The sequence below is a fragment of the Mesoplodon bidens genome, assembly GCF_964165515.1.
Source record: "Mesoplodon bidens genome assembly, chromosome: 20".
In the NCBI taxonomy this organism is placed as follows: Eukaryota; Metazoa; Chordata; class Mammalia; order Artiodactyla; family Ziphiidae; genus Mesoplodon; species Mesoplodon bidens.
This window is the reverse complement of record NC_138181.1, coordinates 28,178,690-28,199,933: the sequence shown is the minus strand read 5'-3', so window position 1 is coordinate 28,199,933 and position 21,244 is coordinate 28,178,690. Positions and strand designations below refer to the sequence as shown.

The 21,244-nt window shown below is 38.8% G+C and overlaps 1 protein-coding gene across 2 annotated transcripts in view; it reads right to left on the bottom strand.

Annotated features, from left to right (window-relative positions):
- The window catches only part of CFAP97 (cilia and flagella associated protein 97), a 34,706-nt gene that overhangs the window by 1,687 nt on the left and 11,775 nt on the right, over positions 1 to 21,244 (bottom strand). For both annotated transcript variants that reach the window (XM_081220759.1, XM_081220758.1), the window contains exons 3-4: positions 9,137 to 9,405; positions 1,167 to 1,317 (exon numbers count right to left, since the gene is read on the bottom strand). In XM_081220759.1, the coding sequence (XP_081076885.1) occupies positions 1,167 to 1,317; positions 9,137 to 9,405 (420 nt within the window). The remainder of the gene's footprint in view (positions 1 to 1,166; positions 1,318 to 9,136; positions 9,406 to 21,244) is intronic.

Sequence of the window (21,244 nt, the reverse complement as noted above, 5' to 3'; positions counted from 1 at the left end):
TTAAAAATATAATAACAAACATGCCCAAACTCTATATTAGGGCATTTTGATTCAATAGATTTGGGGTGGGAATGAATGTTTTTAAAAGCTTCTCAAAGGATTCAAGTGGGAAAAAAAATCTCTATGTATAACCATTTACACATTTATTCAACAAATAATTTACTGCTTTCAAGGTATAATACTAAGTGTGAGTAACTGGAATAAGACCCTTTCTTAGTCATGAACTCTGCCAAGGAAATGATGCTTGAAGGATGAGTGAATGGAATTACTAGTCATTTGAGTGTTTAAGATTACAAGCGGTTCCAACTTTCTCTTAGGATTAGCTTCTACAGACTTTATAGTTTTGTTTTTTTTTTTTGCGGTACGCGGGCCTCTCAACTGTTGTGGCCTCTCCCGTTGTGGAGCACAGGCTCCGGACGCGCAGGCTCAGCGGCCATGGCTCACGGGCCCAGCCGCTCCATGGCATGTGGGATCTTCTCGGACCAGGGCACGAACCCGTGCCCCCTGCATCGGCAGGCAGACTCTCAACCACTGCGCCACCAGGGAAGCCCCAGACTTTATAGTTTTGAACATATACACGAATTAACAGCACAGACTTCTGTAAGGAAAAAGGTCTGGCCTTTCCATGCGTCACACACTCTAGCACTCAGTGGTCACCCCCACCTGCGTTCTCCGGGACACACTACCAGCCAGGCATGTAACGGATCATATATTAAGCATTAAGAGGGATTAATCTGATGACTACAGATTGCTGATTCTTCTTTTAGTTGCCAATGAGGAAGAAAAAGCACATATTAGGGCTGGAATATACTACTAAAAATTCTTAACTGGCTAAAGAGAATGTTTCAGCAACTTTTAAATAGCATATCTGTTCATTTCTTCCTTAAATAAACATATTGAAAGTAAAAGTCTCTCCTCCATTATCTAAGAGATAACTGATATTTTCAATTGTTTTTTCTCCTGGTTTCCTTCCTATGCTGCCATTATACACTGTAAATGAAACCTGAAATTAATGAAGTAACACAAATAAAACAAAGCATGCTAGTGAAAAACAGATTGCATTCCAGAAGTCAGCATTTTAAAACTCTATCATAAGAACCGAAGTTATATGTTTTTAAAAGGACACAAGACACGAACAAGTACAAAATAATTTTGAGTATGCTTACTTAACGGGCTGTACTGGCCAAGAGTGGACCTCACTCGTCTGGAGGTCGGGGATGAGCTGACATAACCCATGTTGCGGTGATAGTCCATCAGCTGTTCTGAGCGTTTCATACCAGCTGTTGGTTTCACAGCTTCAAGCCATTTCAGTAAAGCCTTCATTTAAAGACAACCAATTTAAAAGCCAACGTCAGATAAATAGCAATAGTTTTTAAAAAAGGCGAATACTTTCTAGAACTTGAAATTCACAAAATAAAGTAGAAAAGACTTTAAGTCACTGTGAAAAAATATTTCAAATAATGTACTTTCAGGAAAATCTAAGGGTTTTCACCTATCTTATGGCTAACCAAAACCACTATGATTTTAACAACCAACTGTAGGCATATCTCTCTTCTTTGTCGGGTTACAATCTTAGAAAAGGTGCTGTAAGCTGAAATACATTAAACCTGATTTTCTCATAGAAATGACATAATGTGAGCAATAATGCTAAGAGCCCAGTGTTCAACCCTAGAAATGACTGTGAACATATCTAAGCTACTATTATAAGTTCTATCTATATATGCGCACAGAGCAGTGACTGTCAACCTGTTTACTTTCCAGTGGTGCCTCAGGGCTCCTAGGACGTTGAGGAAAGGCCAATGGGCCGGCCTCTCAGGTCTCCCACTCCTAATTTCTACCGACCCAACTATGCTTTCTGTATTGTCTGTTTTATATATTGAAGATTCTGCATAAAATTGTTTGGGAAAAAAAAGTTTTTGCTCTTAAGAAGTTTGAAATCAACTACTATAGAACATAAAGCTTTTTAAAGATTGTATAAACCAACTAGCCAAGGCAAGACAGTATCCAGTAGCATGGTATGTGCATTAATACGATTCTGTAACAGAGGCTAATGTGTAATGTCCCTAATTTTATTCATAATCCTTCCTTCACAAATCAGAAGGTGAAAGAGTTTCTTTTGTTTGATTTTCACAGGCTTCGGTGAGAAAGGAATATTTAAGTAGACCAAATGGATTAGAGAATTGATCCATGGTTGTGTTTTATTATTTTCTTTATTGACTTAAACTTTCTCTGTAGCAAGTTGATCTTTATTTGAAAAGAGAATGCTGTCCTGCACTAAAATTCACATTATTAAGTTAGCCTCATGAGTTTAGTCATAGGACAAGTCTTCTCTGGACCATCTTTTTTCCTTCTCCCTCAGCTTAGTTTTTTCTTTGCATTGTGGTATAATCCACATAAGATTTACCATTTTAACCATTTTTAAGCCTAAAGTTCACCACCACCAACTGTCTCCAGAACTTGTTCTCAACTGTTATCAGCCCCCTCCTGCCCTGCTATTCTGAGGCTCCATTATCAGTGTTCCTACGCGAATCTAGAGAAGCCAGAATATTCAGGGAAGAGCTATCGAGGAAAGGAGAGCAAGGGTTGTGGAGTGAAAGGAGCTTGCAGACGAAGAACGGCAGAGGCGCAGGACACAGGAAGCAGCAGCCGGACCCACCCAGAGGACTCAGCCTGCCAGCTCATCTTCCTGCATGAAATGCCCGTCTTCAGTTCTGAGCCTTCAAAAGCTAGAAAAGAGCCAACTCCTCAGTGAAGTCTTACACAATTAGAGTAACGGTTCTCTTTGCTGAGTTCAGAGTCAGGATTTATCTGTGGTTCCGCCTGACTATGAAGTCTACGGTCTTTCCATCATAACATGCTGTCTTTCTCTCTTTGTAGATAGAGAACCTGTACAATTTAGGTGCCAAGACCTACCAACTAATATATCTCCTCCACCTGCAGTTTATAACTGAGTAAGGAACTTGCTGGGTATCACATCATCAATGTATTTTATTGGGTAGAGAACCATTCGCTGTTTTATCTGATTACCCTATTAACTACCCATTGAGCTGTGCACGGTAGAATGGCAGCACAGAAAACTTGGTATTTTCAGTTACCTACTAATTTTGTTTTTTTGCTGGTAGAAGTCTCAATGTTTTTTAGATAAACTGCTAATTCCCTAAATTTATTCATTTGGTTGATATTTTTCTTTTACAAACTTTAAGAAAATTGCAATGCTTATTTATCAGATATAAAACATAAAGTAGTGTGATCAAAATCAATTTTGAAATAAGTTAACAATAAGGCAAAAAGTAAACCCATTCTGTAATGCTGATATGTCACTTATCAAGTTTACATGCAGAAACCTGGGGAAATAAGAGAGCAATGTTTGGTTCAGCTATCCAAATCACATGGAACCGTGCCATGTATCTGTGTGCGATATGAACACAACAAGCTCAGCAAAAGCTAAAGGAATGATTTCAGATACAAACAGCTCTTACTTGTAGAAACAATATATTGATAAAAATGTGAAGGATTACAGTAGAAACCCTAAAATCAAAAGTATATACATTTCAATCTAGTCATCAATATATAACTCCTGAGTAAGACTTAAAAATGATAGGTCAAAATACTGTAACACTTGTAACTGAGTGATAAAAAAATATAAGTTTTCTAGTCAGAAAGACCTGGATTTAAACCTTTTGCTCTGCCATTGATTGTGTGACCTTGGTCAAAAGACTTAATAGTGATATTAATAATGAAATAAAACTCAAAGAGTCAGTTTAGGGTACTAAGTGAGATAATGCATATAAAATGCTCAGAACAGTGCCTAGCATATAGTATGGACTTATTAAATATTAATTGCTATCCTTAATAGTGCTCTGATTATTTTCTAGTTGTTTGACACACTCCAGTATTACCTTCATAGCTAAGTTATATATTAAATGACAGGGCAGTATTTTATATTTTTTCTTATATCCATTCCAGTTTCTTACATAGCTCATAGCAGACATTAAACAAATATCTGTTTAATGGATTGAAAAATGTAAGAATGGTTACTTATATTCCCATTTATGGTTTACAAAATCTTAGAACTGCTACTCAAATCAGATTCTAATAATGAATCCGAACAGTTTGTTCAAATATCTCTGTTCTATCTAGGAGGTATCATTCTTTTTCGAAAGAAAATTAACCCAGCCTGAAGCCTGTCTTCTGAGGTAGAAAGGTTAAAACAAATGAATGGACAAACAGTGAGTTAATGATTTCTGCAGCTGTTGGCAGAGGAGAGTTGCTTTATTGTTTCTAAAGTGAAAAAGCAAAGACCCTGAAGGACATTAAAGAGTGACAAATGTCCTACAGTCTGGGATAATCAGGACTGTTCTACATATTTGTCTATAGCTGGAGTCGTATTCAGTTATCATTAGCTTGCTTTCTTCTATGGAAGGAGATAATAGACATTAAGCAGAGGAGGAAAACCAAAGTGAGTGAACTGTAAATTATTTCAAGACCTTGGAACAAAGGTACTGACTAATCCACAGGTAATACTCATACTTGGTATGAGATTTGCTATAAACCTTCATCTTTGTGACAACATATCACTCTCTCTCTAATAGTTTTCACATCTATCTAAAATTACCTCCCTAAACCAGCAGACAAAGAACAGAAGAGGGAGGAAGGATTTTATTGCTCATTTAATGTTTTTAAGACTGGTGTGAACTTTATAAATTTACATTGGGTTGGCCAAAACGTTCGTTCGGGTTTTTCTTTCTTTTTTTTTAATTTATTTATTTATTTATTTATTTTTATTAGTTTCTGCTTTATAACAAAGTGAATCAGTTATACATATACATCTGTTCCCATATCCCCTCCCTCTTGCGTCTCCCTCCCTCCCACCCTCCCTATCCCACCCCTCCAGGCGGTCACAAAGCACCGAGCTGATCTCCCTGTGCTCTGCGGCTGCTTCCCACTATCTATCTACCTTACGTTTGGTACTGTATATATGTCCATACCTCTCTTTCGCTTTGTCACAGCTTACCCTTCCCCCTCCCCATATCCTCAAGTCCATTCTCAAGTAGGTCTGTGTCTTTATTCCTGTTTTACCCCTAGGTTCTTCATGACATTTTTTTTTCTTAAATTCCATATATATGTATTAGCATATGGTATTTGTCTTTCTCTTTCTGACTTACTTCGTTCGGGTTTTTCCATAAGATGTTACAAAAGCCTGAACAAACTTTTTGGCCAACCCTATACATGCGTTACTTTTACTTTAAAAATAATATTTTAACACAGTAACTCCTGAGTGGAAAGATTATGGTTTACTTTATTCAATTACTCCTCTCCCCACCCGCTTTTCACAGCTCAGGAAACTGACATACATACATTTAAGAGCATGAAATAGCCTCATTACTTTTAGAGTAAGGTGAAACTATAAACTAAGTATCCTCACTGACCCCTTCTCCTTCTGCTAAGGTTATTCTTGCACTCTTTCATAAAAACAGAATTCATATTATGTCTAAATGAATATAAAGAGACATGGTTTAACAAGAATATTTCAAAATTCATGAATTAAAAAATTTGTTCCCTTTTGAAATAATGAAGTTCTAATTGAGTCTATATGTAGCAAGCACGCCCTCTACTGGATAGAGGGCTCTCCTTTTCTACCTCTTCTGCACAGCACTGCTTTGTCTCAAGTCTAACAGCCTCTGGATTACTAAGGAACTAATTTGAGAGTACTGGAACAGAACTGCTTTAGTCATCATGCCTGTTAGCCATCTGAACTGGCCTCTATCACTGGAGATGGAGCAAATGAAGGATTATAAATCATGAAAATTATAAAGTAATGGACCCTGCTTGTGCAGTACACCTGACACAAAAGTGCTGTGTGAGCACTTCTGTACCCATGCATGTGTGTTTTGACGATGAACAGTTTAGCAAACAGGTTAAAAAGTATATCATCTCACACTGAGGAACTATTAGAGCCAACGTGGCTCTAAATAAGGATTTGGTAGGTGGCTGCTTATATAACAAATACACAAAAAGTGATGGTTTACAAAAGTAACCAATTAGAAAATGTAATGAAAAATTTCATGGCAATAGCATAAAAATATATAGTTTTAAAGAAAACTATAAAACCTTACTAAGGTAGAGTATAAGAAGGCTTTAGTAAATGGAAAGACATACCATATTTCTAGATAGAAAGGTAATATTTTAAGAGTGCCAAACACTCTGCAATTAAAATGTAAAGTCAACACAATTCCAACAAAAATTTAATAAAAATACTTTTTATAAAGAAAAAAATCAGTTAGTATGAAGAATAACTGCAAAGGAATAGCCAAGAAAAAATTTAAAAAGGTATAGAATTAGTTTTATTTTGGTATAGACGATGAAGAGTTAAGCATAAATCTGGAAGATTACTTTTCCTTAAAATAATGTAATAATATTTTATAATAAATTATGTTTATTTTCCTGTTTAGCTTTAAGCTACTTTTTCCACTTCTTATGAATTAAGCTTTTGTTTCAGAGCTGCACTGCCCAAAGCCACAAGCCATATGTAGCTACAGAGCATTTAAAACGCGGCTAGTCCAAATTGAGATGTGCTCTAAGTATAAAATATACAACAGGTTTCAAAGACTTAGTACCAAAAAGGTAAAATATCAATTTTTTATATTGATTACATGTTAAAATGTAATATGTTTGATTTAGTCAGTTAAAATATTATAGCAGAATAATCTCACCTGTTTCTTTGACCTTTCTAACGTGGTCACTAGAAAAATTTAAATTATACATGTGGTTCACATTACATTCTACTGTCCTAGAGTATAACAAATAAGACCTTACTATGAAATGTAGAAAAATATGCTCACATATACATATTACTAAGCATACAAAGTAAAAAGAATAAAATAGCGGTAATTTTCCACTGTTTATTAAAACAGCTTAGATGTACAACTGATATGGGAGATGATAAAAGCTGTAAACAGAAGCTGCTTAACGGTTTTCATGCTGTTCATACTAGTAAAGCCACTAGACAGTATGGCTTCAGCTTCTCAAAAGTAAACCCAAGTTCCTCAAAAAGATAAACACAGAATTACCAGCCAGCAATTCCACTCTTAGGTATGCACCCAAAGGAACGGAAAGCAGGGACCTGAACAGATACTTGTAGTCAGTGTTCCGTGCAGCATTACTCACAATAGCCAAAATGTGGAAACAACCCAAGTGTCCACCATCAGGTGAATGGGGAATCAAAATGTGGCACATACATACATGGAATGTTATTCAGCCACAAAAAGGAATGAAGTTCTGATACAGGCTACAACATGGATGAACCTCGAAAACATGCTAAGTGAAGTAAGCCAGACACAAAATGACAAATATTCTATTATTCCACTTAGAAGAAATATCTAGAATAGGCAGATTTAGAGAGAGAAGGTAGATTAGAGGTTACCAAGGGCTGAGGAGAAGGGAGAGCGGAGTGTTATTGTTTGGTGCAGAGTTTCTGTATGGAGTGATCAGAAGAGTTTTGGAAATAAGTAGTAGTGATGGTTGCCCAACACTGTGAATGTAACTCATGCCACTGAATCAATCACTTAAAAACAAAATGGCAAATTTTATATTACATATATTTTACTACAACTTATGAAGTGTACACTTTAAATGAGTATGGTATGTGAATTATATCTTTAAAAAGCTGTTAAAAAAAAGTAACCCCAAAGCTAGGTGACCGGGACATGATTCTGCCACCTGCTTGCTGTGTAACCTTGAGGAAGTCCCTGCGCCCTCCTCAGTGTCTCATTTTCTCCTCCACAACAACAGTAACTGTGTCGTCAGGTTGATATGAGGATTAAATTACCTAAAATCGTAAAACAGTGTGCACTGTGCAACTGCTTGTGAAATAAACAAAACAGACTCCAGAGCCATGTGGGAGAGCGAAATAACATAAAACCAGATGTTCGTGACACACACTAATTCCAAAGTTCCTTAAATCATGAATGAATCTTGAAACTGCCAGTGACATGCAGGAAGTTATCATGTAGCTCACTACCCACCAACTTCACTTCAACTTGTTTTGCTGTTACCTACTTCCTGCCACATTCTGCATGACTCTCCTGAAGGGCCCAAGAGTTTACTATTTTTGTAAATATACCAACCCAGCTGGCCAACTCCTGGTGGTAGTCATGGTAACAAAGAAATTCACAAGAGTTGTTACTCTTGCAAGTTCAGGTTAAGTACATAGTTAAATAGAACTGTACTGATGATGAAACATAATCAGGGTGAATTTTGCGAATTATTCTCATAATTTTAATAATAGCTTTACCAATTATTTTAGCTCCAAATGTACGTGCTCATTAAGGGTCTAATTTTAGTTTAAGATGCTACCTGGGTTTAAAATCTTGGCTTAGCCACTTCCTTACCAGCTCCTTGTCCATGGGTTAATTATTTAATTATTCCATTTGTAAGATGCGGATAAAAATAAAGTACCTATCTGAAAGAATTATTGTCAGGATTCAATAAGCTAATATTTAGAAGACACTTAGAACAATGCCCAGCATTAAAGAGCTCAATAAATATCAGCAATTACTATGAATTGCATTTTATAAAGAAAATGATATGCTATGAATAAATAGTTTTTAATGTGAAGATTTTCAACAGTTTCCATATATATATTCCTTAGGACATCAAAGGGTACTTATATGGTTTGTAACAATCAATGTCTTTCATACATTCAAGCAGCAGGGCAACAAATTTGACCTCTCGGAGAATGTATTTATTATTTAAAATAAATGATATATAAATTATTTTAGCTTTCGAGGATAAAATGAAGTGAAATAGATTTAGCTCTCCAGAAGAGATATGTATCTCACCCTTGGACACCATTTCCTGTACTACTATAGTGATTTCACAGATATAGTCAAATAAATAATGGAGCTTTCAGTATTTTCATTTAATATTCCCTTAAAATATAGTTTCCTGGATAAAAAAGCACACATTGTACCTTCCAGACTCATAGCTCATCATGTTTTTCAGGCCATACATATCTATTCCTACTTTTATATAAGCAAGTTAGAAACTTTAGCTGTATTGGGTTTCCTGAAAGTTGAACTAACAAATCAGTACAAATGCATTTTCTTTGATGACTAAAAAAACCTCAGTTACTTACCAAATTTTCTCTTTCAATCCTCTGTTGTTCCCTCTGTCTGTTGAGAGCACTGTGATATAACTTAGGGGGAGGACCAGTCGATCTTCTTGGAATCGTACTTTTGCTTCCTGGTTTTTCAGCCTGTCTCGACAGTTCTTTCAAAAGCCTCTGATTTTCCCGATCAATCTGTCTCACCTCCTCTCTTGTGAAAGAGTAGTTTTTCCTAGGTGCTACTGAAGGCTGATCAAAGTGATGTTTTTCTGGTCCCTTTTTATCTAATTGCAGAAAAGCTACAGAAGTGAGCAAAAAAAGGGAAAATGGCTAAACAAAGTAGCACAGAAATATGATGGTATATGCTTTAGCTCCTATAAATGGAAACTACATTAATTCATGAAAAGGGATGTATGAAATAATGCCAGTGACATCCAGACTACAATTGGGTAGAAAAAAAATTCAGAGGCAGCTTAGAGTTTTATGCTCGTTGGGTTCTTTGGGAATAAAATGCTAACATAAAACCATGAAAATATTTTAATGAGAAATGATCGTGGCACTGGTTGTACACTGCCAGTATAATTTATGGAAAATGTCTTTGTCACATTCGTTTTATGTTCTCCTAAGGCAGTTTAAAAGTTAGAAACCTCTGGTGGAGTGCACTGACACAATCCTTAGTTGAGACAGTTTTTGTTGGTTGGAGGGTATACTTCAAAAAATAAAATGTCCTCAGCAATGCAGACACTGGCCAGAAAATGGCAAAAGCAAACCCAGAATATTCTGAAACCTTCAACTTAACCTGAAAATATTTTACTACACAAGATTTATGACCTTAATATTGGCATTAAAACAAATACTTGTATTGTAAAAGTCAAACTTTTATTCCTGACTAAACAAAAGCCAAATAAATACATTATATAAAAGGAGTTTTTAACAAAGAAAAATATTTTCCAAACTATGATTATCAAATGAAGCTTTTATCAACATGCTAAATTCTTAAATTTTCATTATCATAACAATTTTCAGTAAGTCACAATTATTACTAAACATTTGTCAGAAGTTTCTAAAAATATTAAGCTGGCTCAGTGTTTTGGCTTAAGTCTGTGCTAAAAATGAATACATTATATCAGATTAACAGAATGGTACATTTGTTTTGTTTTAACAATATTTTTTTAGAGTAACCATTACTTGTTTTTATTAGAGTGTAGCTTTATGTAAACTCTTTTACTTCCTTAGTATATTATACTGTTAAAAGCACAGTGCTGTAAGGCAAAGAGGCATTTTAAACTCCATTTAAAAATGTGACTGGTGCAAAAAAGTTAAATCCTTTGAGCAAAGTCACAAAACCTGTAAATCTACCTCCCAAAGCTTAAACTGAACACTATCAAAGATTACAGAAACTTAAAAAAAATGATTAACAGTGGCTTCCTGACAGGAAAAATTAGGAAATTAGTGGTTGGTAATTTGTTGAAAACCATACCACACTAAAGACAAAATCTGAATAGGAACCCATTTAGAAAGATATATATGGGGTTCAAGATGGCGGAGTAGAAGGACGTGCGCTCACTCCCTCTTACGATGAGAGCACCGGAATCACAACTGACTGCTGAACAATCATCGACAGAAAGACACTGGAACTCACCAGAAAAGATACCCCACATCCAAGGACAAAGGAGAAGTTGCAGTGAGACGGTAGGAGGGCCGCAATCACAATCAAATCAAATCCCATAACCGCTGGGTGGGTGACTCACAAACTGGAGAACAATTATACCACAGAAGTCCACCCACTGGCGTGAAGATTCTGAGCCCCACGTCAGGCTTCCCAACCTGGGGGGTCCGGCAACGGGAGGAGGAATTCCCAGAGAATCACACTTTGAAGCCTAGCAGGATTTGATTGCAGGACTTCAACAGGTCTGGGGGAAACAGAGACTCCACTCTTGGAGGGCACACACAAGGTAGTGTGCACACCGGGACCCAGGGGAAGGAGCAGTGACCCCACTAGAGACTGAGCCAGACCTACCTGCTAGTGTTGGAGGGTCTCCTGCAGAGGCGGGGGTGGCTGTGGCTCACCTTGCGGACAAGGACACTGGCAGCAGAAGTACTGGGAAGTACTCCTTGGCATGAGCCCTCCCAGAGTCTGCCATTAGCCCCACCAAAGAGCCCATAGGCTCCAGTGCTGGGTCGCCTCAGGCCAAACAACCAACAGGGAGGGAACCCAGCCCCACCCATCAGCAGACAAGCAGATTAAAGTTTTACTGAGCTCTGCCCACCAGAGCAACACCCAGCTCTACCCACCACCAGTCCCTCCCATCAGGAAACTTACACAAGCCTCTTAGATAGACTCACCCATCAGAGGGCAGACAGCAGAAGCAAGAACTACAATCCTGCAGCCTGTGGAACGAAAACCACATTCATAGAAAGACAGACAAAGTGAAAAGGCAGAGGACTATGTACCAGATGAAGGAACAAGAGAAAATCCCAGAAAATCAACTAAATGAAGTGATAGGCAACCTTCCAGAAAAAGGATTCAGAATAATGATAGTGAAGATGATCCAGGACCTCGGAAAAAGAATGGAGGCACAGATCAAGAAGATGCAAGAAATGTTTAACAAAGACCCAGAAGAATTAAAGAACAAACAAACAAACAGAGATGAACAATACAATAACTGAAATGAAAAATACACTAGAAGGAATCAATAGCAGAATAACAAATGCTGGAGAGGGTGTGGAGAAAAGGGAACCCTCTTGCACTGTTGGTGGGAATGTAAATTGATACAGCCACTATGGAGAACAGTATGGAGGTTCCTTAAAAAACTACACATAGAACTACCATATGACCCAGCAATCCCACTACTGGGCATATACCCTGAGAAAACCATAATTCAAAAAGACACATGCACCTTACTGTTCACTGCAGCACTATTTACAATAGCCAGGTCATGGAAGCAACCTAAATGCCCTTTGACAGAGGAATGGATAAAGAAGATATGGTATGTATATACAATGGAATATTACTCAGCCATAAAAAGGAAAGAAATTGGGTCACTTGTAGAGACGTGGATGGACCTAGAGACTGTCATACAGAGTGAAGTAAGTCAGAAAGAGAAAAACAAGTATCATATATTAATGCATATATGTGGAATCTAGAGAAATGGTACAGATGAACCAGTCTTCAAGGCAGAAATAGACACAGATGTAGAGAACAAACGTATGGACACCAAGGGGGGAAAGTGGGGGGCGTGGGGGGGATGAATTGGGAGATTGGGATTGACATGTATACACTGATGTGTATAAAGTGGATGACTAATAAGAACCTGCTGTATAAAAAATAAATAAAATAAAAATATATTTGTACTACATATAATTGAAGTATCTTCTTCCAAGAAATATCCATTTTGTAGAATTTAATAAGGTTTCTTGATTAATTTAGCCATTTATGAGAGCCTTTAAAATTAAATTCTAGAGGGAATTAAAAGTAAGCTATTTTCCTAATATCATTTAAAAAAAGGTTTTAAAAATAAAAGGCAATAGCTAAAAAATAAAATAAAGGAAGAATTTCAGTCTAATTCATTTAAAAAGATAGCATTCTAACTCTCCTTGATGGAGAAGTATATGTTGGATGTTATTTACTGACACCAGGTATCACTAGCACATTTTTCTAAAGTGGCTGCTATGTGCTTTAGTACATGGCAACCTTCAATATATAATCCATTGTCTTTCCAATTAAGATCTAAAAAAAGTTAACTTGAATAAACTTTCAGGGATACAAACATATTTATATAAATATGTATATATTTAAAGTCACACATTTAAGAAATATTGCTTTTTCCTAATTCTCTTTCATGAAACAATTTTGCTCAAACTCTTTACAGTATTTCAATATGTCCATCATAGCTAGAGCCACTTCTTGACTCATCTAACACCATTTACTGGAAGTACCAGCTTAACTTGCACCTAAGCTAACTGAGATAACGACAGCATTTAAAAATTTTATGTGCAATGTTATTAATGGAAAATTTATCCCAAGCCATATTAGGTCCTTATTCACATAATATTAGTTCTTAAAAAAAAATCCACCCTGTAGGCATATTCATGATCCCTATTTAAAAAAATCAATATTTGCTTTTTAAAATGATTTTTAAAGGTTTAAAAAAAATCCAGCTCTTATAATTGAGAGGTGACAATTCAAGGAATAATAACTAAGTTTACTGAACTTCTTTGTCTTCTTTATGAACATCTTGTCAGATGAGAACTTCTGTGACATTCTTCCGGTCTCCTTCCTTTGCATCTCGGCAGGCCTGTGATGGCGTGGACCAACACAATATAGCCCAAGGCTCGGCAAAAACGGAGACAGACAGAGGCCACCCCCCCACCCTTGCTGGCTGGCCCAGGGGCCCAAGCACAAGGATCCCAGCATCCTGAAAGTATCAATGGTTTATTTTACCACAATAATAAGACAGGATAGAAAGAGATGAACTGAAAAAAGGAATTGAGGGGCTTCCCTAATGGCGCAGTGGTTAAGAATCCTCCTGCCAATGGAGGGGACACGGGTTCGAGCCCTGGTCCGGGAAGATCCCACATGCCATGGAGCAACTAAGCCCGTGAGCCACAACTAATAAGCCCGCGCGACACAACTACTGAAGTCCGCGAGCCACAATTACTGAAGCCCGCGTGCCTAGAGCCTGTGCTCCACAACAAGAGAAGCCACCGCAATGAGAAGCCCACGCACCACAACAAAGAGTAGCCCCCACTTGCCGCAACTAGAGAAAGCCCGCGTGCAGCAACAAAGACCCAACGCAGCCAAAAATAAATACATTAATTAATTAATTTTAAAAAATGGAATTGGTCATTTTTCAAGCAAAATTTAGAGAGAATATGAGTCAGGACTTTTGGGGTTCAAAAGTATAACTACTACTTCAGCTTCCTAGTCTCTCCCAGCAGAAGATTTTCAAAGTACTCGAACTATAACCGAGGAACCACGCCCGAGGAGCCACAGCTGCACCGGGACTGGATTTAAACCCTGGAACTCCAGGTTGGAGGGATGTTTGGAAAGGGGGAACATACTTTTGCACTGGGGAGGAATGTAAATCAGTGTATGGCCAGAGACTGGACAGAAGAGGTTTTGAAACATGTCCATGTTATTTGACACTCCTCCCATTAAGGAGGGTCTATGCCCTGGGAAGGTTTATAACCATTTAAACCAATAGAACATGGAAGAAATGATGCTATGTGACTTCCGAGGCTAGGTCATAAAAGGTGATGAGGTTTGTGCCTTGTTTCCTGGAACACTGTCCTTGGAGCCCTGAGCCAGGTGGGCTGAGGCTGCGGTATGTGAAGCAGCCAGGCCATGGGGAGAGGCCACACGTGGGTCCTCCGCTCAGCAGTTCTAGTCTTCAAGTCACCCCAAGCCCAGATATCTGACGTGTGAGTAAACCAGCACTCAGATGATTCCAGACCCCCAGCTGTCAAGTCACTCCTGCCTTTGAGTCTCTCCATACCCTAAATGTTGGGGTAATTTGTTATGTAGCAACAGAAACCGATATTTCATCACTTAAAAAATTTTTTTGCGTGATAGACAAACAAAATACCCATGGTCAAGAGCAGTCTACAAGCAGATAGTTTATGCCTTTTTTTTTTTTTTTTTTTGGTCTAACTGATTTGGTCTAACCAATTTCTTCCACAGTGATTATGGCTTTGTCAATTTGATCATCTAGTTCTGCTTTGCTTTTATTATACATTTTAAATCAATGGCTATTAAATCCTTTTAGTATATTTGGTCAGTTTATTAATGTAAAACACTCTTCTTTGTCCCTTTCAGTTATTTTCACATCCTGAATTCTATTTTGTGTACTACTAAGATTGATATTTCTATTTTCTCCTTGTTACCTGTTTGGCATATCAAAGCCTTTATTTTCATTTTTCCTATACTATTTTAAATATCTTTGCAGGTTGGATTTGATTTAAAAATTTTTTAACCCCCTCTGATATTATCTTCTGATAAAACCATTTATTATATCATTTGATGTCTTTTCTCACAATTTTATTTCTTTAAAAAATGCTCTTTTGGTTATTCTTTTTTCCCCATTTTTCCCCCTTCTGGAAGACTACGATAAATTTTTTTTTTCTCTAATAGACTACAAATGCTATATTCTAATTCCATTCTTTTAGAATAGAAGTTCTTAAACTTCTTGGTCTCAGGACCCTTTCATTACATCTAAAGATTATTGGGGACCCCAAAGAATGTTTATGTGGGTTACATCTATCAATATTTATGTTAGAAATTAAAAGGAAAACATTAAAGATATTTATTAATTCGTCTGAAAATAACAATAAACCAGTGATATGTGAACATCACATTTTTATAAAAAAGAAGTTTAGTGAGAAGAGTAGCAGAGTTGAACATTTCTGCAACTATTTTAATTCCTGCCTTAATAGAAGACAGCTGGATTCTCATATCTGCTTCTGCACTCACACTGTTGTGCTGTCATTGTCATGTAGCCCCTGGAAAACTCCACACGTGACAGGAGAGAGTGAAAAGCAAATCATGCCTTCGCTTTACGAGTGAAAATAGTTCTGTCCTGGCAGATCCTCTCTAAAATCGCTGAGCTTGCTCCTTTAACACTGTTTCAGGCATTAGGTTCTTCACGTGAGTCTGGTGCCTCTGCTGATTTGAGCTTTTCTCAAACCTTCGGTAGTATCTGGTGGTGGGCCGAGGGTATCTGAGATTTCCTGCCTGCCTATCTGAACCCTGCCTGCTGCAGCCTGCCAGCAAAGACAAACAACGTGCCGCCAAGGGATGTTCCAGCAGCCACTAGTCCCAGCGTGGGCATCCTCCTTCTTACCGAGGGTGACAGGGTCTGTGTCTTCCCCTTGAATACCGTACTGTTTCATTCCCTCCTACGTTGCTATCAGTTTAGCAATAGGTCTGACAGGTTTCTCTGCTCATCAATGCTTCCTTATCCCGTTTCTTTCTCTTATATTAGTTTTTCTTCCCAGGATACGCCCTCTAATAATGTATCTAATTATTTCCTACAGAATCCAGGTGGTAAAATTTCTAAACCATCTCTGCTTCGCCCTCCAGGTTCTTCCTAAACTGACCTCATTTTACCGTTACAAAGGATGAAAGGTACTTTAAAATCTAGTCATGTCAACTTCACTGCTCTCCAAACAGGAGCCATTCATGCCATAAGCCAATGCCTAACTTTGGTTTCCTCCACTACTCCACTTTTTAATGCCCTCTCTGCCTATTCAGGGATAAACAGCCCAAGGCCAAAGAACTAATTACAATCATACCCTTTCGACATTTGTACAGCAAAGGAAGGCTGGGGATGGGAGTGGGAAGTCCCCCCAAAGTAAGATGTCTAGTAATTCTAGTCTCCACTGACTTTCCCTTCTCACATTCTCACAGAACCTCAGAACCCTGAATTTAGAATGGACCTTAGCAACCTATATCAACTACCCCCATCTTACAAATGAAGAAATTGGGGCACAGAAAAGTTACTGCTTGTCTATGTTCATGTGGATGACACCCAGAAGCCTAAAAGTTTCTTTTTTTTAAGTCTTTATTGAATTTGTTACAATATTGCTTCTGTTTTATTTATTTTTTTAATTAATTTATTTTTGGCTGCGGTTGGGGCTTCGTTGCGGTGTGCGGGCCTCTCATTGCAGTGGTTTCTCTTGTGTGGAGCACGGGCTCTAGGCGCGCGGGCTTCAGTAGTTGTGGCTCGTGGGCTCTAGAGCGCAGGTTCACTAGTTGTGGTGCACGGGCTTAGTTGCTCCGCGGCATGTGGGATCTTCCGGGACTAGGGCTGGAACCCGTGCCCCCGGAATTGGCAGGTGGATTCTTAAACACTGCACCACCAGGGAAGTCCCTATGTTTTGGTGTTTTTGGCCCCGAGGCATGTGGGATCTTAGCTCCCTGACCAGGGATTAAACCCACACCCCCTGCATTGGAAGGAGAAGTCTTAACCACTGGACCACCAGGGAAGCCCCAGCCTAAAAGGTTCTGATTCCGCTTTCAGAATTTTCTTCACCCCTCTATGTGAGTATTCAAGTTCAACACTGTTTCATTATTCCATGGCCTATAATTGGGACACTTGATTTTATGTTCTTTTATTATTAACTTTTCTTTCACAGGTTTCATACTTTTTGGTTTGAACTCACAAACTTATTAACAAAACTTTTTTTTTTTTTTTTTTGCAGTACGCGGGCCTCTCACTGTTGTGGCCTCTCCCGCTGCAGAGCACAGGCTCCGGACGCTCAGGCTCAGCGGCCATGGCTCACGGGCCCAGCCGCTCTGCGGCATATGGGATCTTCCCGGACTGGGGCATGAACCCGCGTCCCCTGTATCGGCAGGCGGACTCGCGCCACCAGGGAAGCCCAACAAAACATTTTTAAACCAATAAATAATGTTAACACTGTTAGCTAATAGAGGCATCCCTATCTAAAGTCTCGCCCAATATTTGCTGTAATAGCTTGCAAAATATTTACCTCAGAATTCACTATCTGAACAAATGAAGTGTTTTCCTGTAACTGTACTTGAGCTGGTGAGAATGTTTAAACTGAGAGGATGCAGAGCAGGCTGTGTTCCTACTCGGATGGGATCACAGGTCCTGCTCATACTTCTTAAAATGTGTTATGCATTATCACTATCCTCTTCCTCTCATTAAGTGAATTTAACTTCCCAGGAAGTGGAAAAGGCTGTGAAGAAATTAGGTGAGCCAAGGAGGCCTAAAAGGCCCACAGAGTGGGGGTAAATGTTGGAAGTAATAAGGCTTATTGAGATATGAGTGCAGAGGGGCATAGCTTGGCCATGCACACATCGCATCTCACATGTCCGTGGAAACTGGATATGTGAAAACTTAATGAAAGAAATGAAGAAAACTTAATGAAAATATTCTTGGATCTGAAAAGCTTCACTGGGTAAACCGAGAATGAAAAATAATTTGAAAAAATCTGAAGAAATACCTTATGCAATAGACTGATCTCCATAATTAGTATTTAAAATACTTTACTACTATAAAGAATCTTTGGTGGGTTATTACTGACTCCAATAACAGATGTATCAAGGGGCAAAACGCTGCTTTGTTCCTGTGCCTATAGAAGCCCTGAATACCGCCTACTGGCAGGTCACTGTGATCAGGGCTCCCTACAGTGCAGCAGTATGAATAAAGCTTTCCTTTTACATTTTAGCTCAGTTTCCGGGTTAAAACAGTGTTTCAGTGTTTCAATTATATTTGGGAAACGGATAAGGGATTTGGGGTGGATTATCATTTTTCCAACTTAAAACTTAAAAATATATAGGCCTTCTGTATCTAAAAAGTTTCAGAAATGGATTAGATAAGAGTTGTGAGGGATACCTCTTAATTATTTTCAATGGAACCAGGTAGTTTTTTTAATGTCTTGATACTCAGACTAGGGTCCTTGAATCAGCAGCACTGGTATCACCATCGGGCTGGCTAGAAATGTAGCTCCTTGGATTCTACTCCAGATTAACTGAACCTGAATCTGCATTTTAACAGGATTCCCAAGTGACTTGTATGTATATTGAAGTTTGAGAAGTTCTGGCCTAGTGGATTAAGCTGGCTGCCCAATTAGCATATATTCCTATTGTTGGGGTTCTGGGCAGGTCACCCCCAAATATGCCGAAGTGCCATATTGATGATTTTGAATTAAAGTTACTTAAGAAAAAGCTGGTGCAAGAAGGACACTTTGACCTTCCCGTCTCCCTGAAAACAAGAACTGAATCTCTCAATGTGAAAGGTGCCCTCCCTGTACCAGGAGGGAGAGAGCCAACCTTATCACCAGTGAGAGGGAACTGGGGACCAAGAAGTCTGTATAAACAAGCCTTGTTCTTCTTTGCTGATTTACTACTCCAAGCCCAATCCCTGGTAAGATTCTTCACTAATTAAAAACCCAGGGCTTCCCTGGTGGCGCAGTGGTTGAGAATCTCCCTGCCGATGCAGGGGGCGCGGGTTCGAGCCCTGGTCTGGGAAGATCCCACATGCCACGGAGCAACTTGGCCCGTGAGCCACAACTACTGAGCCTGTGCGTATGGAGCCTGTGCTCTGCAACAAGAGAGGCTGCGACAGTGAGAGGCCCACACACGGCGATGAAGAGTGGCCCCCGCTTGCCACAACTAGAGAAAGCCCTCGCACAGAAACGAAGACCCAACACAGCCAAAAATAAATAAATAAATGAAATAAAAATAAAAACCCAAACCTAAGTTTCTTTGTCCTGTCAATTCCTCACAAAATTTATTGTTTCTTTGTCTAAAAAGTATGAAAGCTGCCTGCCTTGGTTACTTTTTAGCTCCTATTTCTCTGAGACCTCCGTAAGTACGATTTAAATTTGTTTTTTTCTCCTGTTAATGTTTTGTCTCAGTTTAATTTTTAGGCCAGTCAAAAGAACTCAAGAAGGAGACGGGGGAAATTTTCTCCTCCCTGACACTACTTTCCTCCTTCTTACTTATTAACACATCCTGATTTTTTTTTTTTTTTTTTTTTTGCGGTACGCGGGCCTCTCACTGTTGTGGCCTCTCCCGTTGCGGAGCACAGGCTCCGGACGCGCAGGCTCAGCGGCCATGGCTCACGGGCCCAGCCGCTCCGCTCCATGTGGGATTCTCCCGGACCGGGGCATGAACCCGTGTCCCCTGCATCGGCAGGCGGACTCTCAACCACTGTGCCACCAGGGAAGCCCTGATTTTTTTTTTTTTTTTTTTAAGACATCTAGCTCCTCCCCATGAAGCTGTGTCCTTAAGAGGAAGCTGACCTCCCTCTCCGGACTCCCAACCCTGACTCCAGAGTGAGTTTACTGGCCTAGAATAATCTCATTCCCCTTGCCAATCACTGTTTCAGGAATGGGAGTGTAACTCAGTTCTGAGCAATGAGACAAAAGTGGAAGTCAGTTCAAGGTTCCTCCACTCTAAGAGAGCCAGACGTAGAGGGATCTTCCGTTTCTCTGGACACTGTCATGTCTGCATATGGATACTAAAAGTTGCTGCAGACATCTCCTGGTAGCCTAAGGATGAAGCCAACACCAGGGCTGGGGGAATACAGTGACAGAACCTGGGTCCCTGAGGACATTTTTTTTTTTTTTTTTTTTTTTTTCTTTTTGCGGTATGCGGGCCTCTCACTGTTGTGGCCTCTCCCGTTGCGGAGCATAGGCTCCGGATGCACAGGCCCAGCGGCCATGGCTCACGGGCCCAGCCGCTCCGCGGCACATGGGATCCTCCCAGACCAGGGCACGAACCCGTATCCCCTGCATCGGCAGGCGGACTCTCAACCACTGCGCCACCAGGGAGGCCCCCTGAGGACATTTTTAAGCCACTGAGTCAGTCAACCCTCAAGCTGGTCTATCTCTGGACTTCCTCTTATGTGAGAAACATTGTTTCATTAGGAATTTCTGTTTCTTACATCCAAAATCACCCTAAATAATATAAAGAGATAGTCATTGATGGTACTGAACAAAAAGCTCAGATATCACAGACTATTTTTCATTAGATGTTTTTTTTAAAACCTGACAATTCCAAAAGGGTCAAATGTTTTCTTCCTAAAGCAAGATTTTTATTGGCTGTGTCCTCTCTCATTCCTAGAATGGAGTGATGCTTATAATTTGTGGAATAAAATAGTACTTATAAAAATAAAAAAATGGAACAGTGGGCCCTTAAAATGAACCTACAAGTCATATTATATTTTCATTTATCTTCTGTAACATTTATTTTCAATATACTTATTTTCTAATCTAAGAAAATTTTGTAAGATACTTTATAATGCCAAACGTTTGGCTGCTACTTTTAAACACATATAAATCACAGTAGAAATTACTAAGAACAATGTAGCAATGGACATTTGACACAAAAGAAAAAGCAAATATATTAAGATGCATATTATTAATACAAAATATTAGGAGCAGTCTGCATTATCACATCAGATAGATTTTTATGGTTTAATTTCAACTACCTTCCAATTTTTTGCATTACAAATATGATTTTAAGAAACCTGTCACTTCAAGAAAAACAACTGACAGTATCTGTTGGCAATCATAAAATCTGAGCATTTTAGCAAAAATTAGAATTTTTGATAAACCTGAGTTTGATAGCTTCCCAAGAGCTTTCTAGTGAGATTGGTAGTGATATTA